Below are 5,227 nucleotides of genomic sequence, written 5' to 3'. Positions count from 1 at the left end.
AAATGTGCTAAACATTTTGTTTGGCATAAATCTGTGCATGTATTGGAGCCCTAGTAGCAATACTTTTTTACCTTATACCTTGTGTATATTAAATTATTTTCCGTATATGTGTACATTAAATATATATTTTAATGGGGTCTTTTATATAAACTTTTGTAGTTTAATGTGAACATCTGTCCATGCTAATAAGTAATTTCTCTGATAGTAACAGAGATTGATGAGGGACAATAATTACCCAGATATCAAAAGCTTACTGAATAATTAAATTTTACCACATTTCCTACTTTTGTTAGCTTCAGTACCAGATACGGCACAACAGCCATCTGAAGAACAAAACAAGTCCCTTGAAAAACCAAAACAAAAAAAGAATCGCTGTTTCATGTGCAGGAAGAAAGTGGGGCTTACTGGGTTTGAATGCCGGTGTGGAAATGTTTACTGTGGTGTGCACCGTTACTCAGATGTACACAATTGCTCTTACAATTACAAAGCTGATGCTGCTGAGAAAATCAGAAAAGAAAATCCAGTAGTTGTTGGTGAAAAGATCCAGAAGATTTGAACTCCTGCTGGAATACAAAATCCTTGACCATCTGCAAACTAAACACTGACTTGAGCTTTTTTTTCCTAGTCATTGGGAATGTAGAGCAATGTATCTTGCATAGACCTTTTAATCATGCATGTCATCAGAAGAATAGATTTTTGGTTTTGTTTTGAAAATGACTCTGAACATTTATTTCCATTGCAGTTTCTGTGGCTGAAAAGACTTAAGTAAACTTTACAAGTATTATCTTTTTAAGATCATTTTAATTTTAGTTGCGTGCAGAGGGCGTTTTATAACAGATGTGGAGAAATTTTGAAGGGCTGTGATTTTTCCCAGTATTAAACATGCATGCGTTAATCTTGCAGTTTATTTTCTCATTGTGTATGTATATATAGCTTTTTTCTGCAGCACAATTTCTCTTTTGATAATGCCCCTTAGGGCAAAACTAGTTATCAGTAACTGAATGTACCTTAATCATTATGGCTGCTTCTGTTTTTTCATTAACAAAGGTTATACATATGTTATCATATAGTTTCTTTGCATCCACTATTTATGTCTGAATCATTTGTCACAGGAGAGTGTGTGCTGATAAAATTCTAAGTTTGTGTGGTTTAAATTTTTTTTTTTTTGAGCAAGGGAAGGGAAAGCTGTACACATTTTATTGATGACGATAGGTTCCTTGCAGAATATGTTCATCAGTCGATGTGTATACAATATGAAGAATTATCTGAAGTAATTGTGCTGTATTTATGTTTATCCACAATCTTTGATTAAATAAAAAGGAAAACTAGAACACACCTTATATGATTTTTGCCCCCCTCGATAATTCTTTCTAGTAGTTTGTTTTGATTTGGAGTTTGCTAATCTCTTACTGTCCTGGTTTTGTAACAGTGCTATTACTGATTGTTTCACTTCTGTTTGTGACTAATGGTGGTAAATGGTAATATTAGATGCCTGTAAGTTAGGTGTCATCTTTTCTCTAACTCCTGTCAAATTCCCTACTCTGTACCCTGTCACACTCAGTATCTATCAGAAGCTTTTTTTTTTTTACCTCCGGATATGCTTAAAGCAACTGAAATCACAATTCAAACAGGCACTTGGAAACCCGTGGAGTAGAAAGATCTTTAAGTCGTTATTCTGTCCTGAGATTTTCAAATGTGCCTACCTGGTAGCCAATCCCTTCTAAACCTGAAATAATATGACAAGTAGATGAAAGCAGTATTTTGTAATACATGTCCCTAGATTTAAATTTATTTACTAGTGTTCAGGTGCTAACCCAAAAGTCAGCAGTTAAAACCCACCTGTGCTCCTCTGGACCTAGCAATCTGTTTCTATAAAGGTTAGAGCATAAGACACCCAATTAGCCACAATGAGTCTGAATCAGCAGCACACAACCACAATACCAACACAATGACAACTAAAAAAAATTAATTTGTCATATGTAAGTGATTAAAAATTAAGATGTATAAATTAATATGCTAACAAAATGAGAAATCTGCATGATTTCTTAGATGCATATAAAATAAATTATGTAAGCATAAAAGTAAAATTTTAATTGAACATTCATGATAAAAAACGGTGCGTTAGCAGAAGGGATTTTGTTACACTGATAATGTCTATGTGAATAATAACCAACCCTTCTTCCTCCCCCGCCCCCAAAGAAAATCTTGCAAAAAGAGGAAGAGGTAGAAAGGAAAATCATCATTTGAAAATTGTGATTGGTTTTATTGAAAACCCAAGCAAATCTAGAAGAAATTACTAAAAATACAGGGGAATGTTAGTTTTCAGGAATGAGGTGTGTTTCTTTGCTACAATAACAACTAGGAAACCAGAAATAGTACAGAGTACTCAGCAAATAACCCTATAAAGGGTTTCCAAAGCTAAATCTTTCTAGGAGCAAGCAACCTTATCTTTCCTCTTGAGCAGCTGATGTTTGTGAACCACCAGTCTTGAAGTTAGGCATGCAATGCTTACCCAATATTGTACCTAGGAAACTGAGTGTGTACAATAGGCTCAAAAAAAATGGCAAGACTTGCTCATGCATAGGAAGTCAATGTCAGATTGAAAGCAATTACAATCAAATTCCTGGTATTTCGTACAATCTGGTGAGATGATTCTAAATGGGCAAAATAGAATAATGGACTAGAACAAATGTGAGGAGGAGTAGGTGTGAGGAGTCTTACCCTGCATGGTGTTAGAATCAGGCTTATAACCTACCCTGACTGAAAATTTGCATTTCCACCCTGGATGTAAGATCCCGTAATGTACATGTTGGGCTGCTAATTGCAAGGTCAGGAGTTTGAAACCAACAGCTGCTCTGAGGGGAAAAGACAAGGCTTTCTATTCCTGTAAAGAGCTACAATCTTGGAAACTCAAAGGGGCAATTCTACCATGTCTTACATAGTTGTTGAGTCAGCATCGGCTTGACGGCAGTGATTCTGTTCTTTTTGGTCGTCCCCAACTAGATGTTTATTCCCAGTAACAGGTGTGGAAATGCAAATTCCTAGCAGGGGACAAACTAGAATGAAGGTGTTCAAAGTCCTTACGACTCATTATAAAACCATGTTAATTAAATTAGCATGGTATTAGCCAAGGGTTAGGTTTCTCGTCAGAAGGTATTAAGAGTTCACAGAAACAAACCAATGTATGGATTAAGCTTCGGTATAAGTCAAATAACAAATCCAGGCAAAAGGTTCAAGATAAGTAGAGCTGGAACCATTGTTAATCTAGGGAGATGGGTGAGATTTGATTCCTCCTCTTAGCTTGTAAGACATTATTATTAGAAGTTAAATACAAAATTCAAGACGTTTTTAACGTGGGGAAAATAAGCAAGATGACTACTTAGATCCTGGCATGTAAAATTACAAGTTTTCTTTTAAAATATTGAATTTTATTCATTAAAAGACACGTATGGTAACCAAAGGCTGAAAAGACAAGTTGTAAGTTGGACCACATAACTGCAAATCAAGACAACACAACACATAAGAATATTTTTTTAAAAGTCTGACACTAGTATTGGAAGGTTCTACGTGATCTTTTGTGGATTATTAATGTTAGCATAAAGTGATTCAGTCTAATAAAAGTTTAGTACTGCCTTTAAAGTTACTAATTTTTACACATTGTACTGGTCCAAAAACTGTATTCCTAGTGTAAAACTAAGAAAAACTTTAACGTTGGCAACAGAAGACATAGAGAAATTTCGTTTTATTGACAAAAGTAAAAACCTGGAACAGCTCAAGTTCCCATTGAAGGTGTTGAATACAATATTTCCTTATATAGCCTTATAGTCTTAGCTGGTGATTAAAACTAATGAACCATAGTGACACAGATAAATGAGCCTTACAAGTATAATTATTAATCAGGAAAACTACCCAAAAATATATACATGTAACCTTATATTTAAAAGTTTTTATTTAAACTTTATGCAAGATAATAATCACCACAATCCAAACTGCCATTCAGACACAGACTGTATAAAGCAGAGTAGAACTTATACCTTGCTGGTGGGTTTGAAATGCCAGTCCTGCACATCTTATAAGTCATAGATGAAAACTGGTGTGACTTAAGAGCTTCACTGCTAGCTGAAAGGTTGGAAGTTCAAATCCACCATTTGACCCATGGGAGATAGCTGTAGTAATTTGGTTCCATAAAGTTTTACGATCTTAGCAACACTATTGGGTAGCTTTACTCTGTCAGGATCACTATGAGTTGGAACTGAGTTGATGGTGAGGAGGTTGGAATTTTGGTAAGCTACGAAAAAGGTAACAGTAAAGAAGACAAGTTTCAGTACAGTGATAACTCGGTTGTTAAACAGCTCCAAAGTCCATTACTCAAACAGCAAAGTTGGGAGTGGGGAGAATATATGCTCAATGTTAATAACTATGTTCAATGGTCAAACTGAAAATCTGATGGGAAAAACCCTATAATGGCTGAGTCACATGTTGATTCTCACTGAGGACACAAAGGGGGGTGACTCTTCAGTCTAAGCCCTGCTCTAGCTCAGACAACATATAGTGCTTATTTTAGTGCTTTAAAACATTTCATCACTGCTTTTTAAAATGCTTTATATTTGCCTAAAATATTGTAACCGTGGCTCAAATAAAGCGATACCAGCAATAAAGCTATGAGGAAAGCTGAGCCCCATGATAGGGTTGAAGAAACTGTGAAATTTGAATCAGGCAATCAATTCTTTTGGTGGCTGATTACAACATGGTTAAGTGACGGCAGTCTGGGAGCCCTGATTTCAGGGTAATGTGATTAAAATGGCAAATGTAGTGAAAGGTGTGAAATTGTTAACCACAAAACAAACTCAATTTGGATAGATCAGAAACAACTCTACAATAGCACATCCACAACCATGATGGGCAAGAAGGTTGAAAGCTTTCATAGTGTAGTTTTTGTGTCTAAGAACCAATTGGGTTTTCCTTCCTTATGGGAAAAATATGTTCCATTCTCGACCATTTTGGTGTTCAGACATGAATTTGAAACAAATTGAGTTTGACAACCAAGGTATCCCTGTAGTTTGTTTTGATTTTTGGTCTTTTAAAATAGATGTTATATAAGATACCATTAGATAAGAGGCTGGGGTTGTGCTGATGTTACCTGGTGGTCAAAACTGTGTAGATTGGTTGGTTTTAGTTGGTTATAATAAAAACCAGTAGTAAGAGGGAAAATTATAGCAATAACATA

At 35.4% G+C, this 5,227-nt stretch overlaps 1 protein-coding gene across 1 annotated transcript in view; it reads left to right on the top strand.

The window, feature by feature from the left end:
- The window catches only part of ZFAND6 (zinc finger AN1-type containing 6), a 27,596-nt gene extending 26,256 nt beyond the window's left edge, over positions 1-1,340 (top strand). Inside the window, exon 6 of the mRNA XM_045285796.1 lies at positions 294-1,340. Within this exon, the coding sequence (XP_045141731.1) occupies positions 294-556 (263 nt within the window). The 3' untranslated portion in view covers positions 557-1,340. The remainder of the gene's footprint in view (positions 1-293) is intronic.
- Positions 1,341-5,227: the final 3,887 nt, after the last annotated feature.

The sequence above is a fragment of the Echinops telfairi genome, unplaced genomic scaffold (assembly GCF_000313985.2).
Source record: "Echinops telfairi isolate 266 unplaced genomic scaffold, ASM31398v2 ScPeMD7_7475;HRSCAF=8513, whole genome shotgun sequence".
Classification (NCBI taxonomy): Eukaryota; Metazoa; Chordata; class Mammalia; order Afrosoricida; family Tenrecidae; genus Echinops; species Echinops telfairi.
The sequence above is the reverse complement of the archived record's forward strand: the minus strand, read 5'-3'. Positions and strand labels throughout refer to the sequence as shown.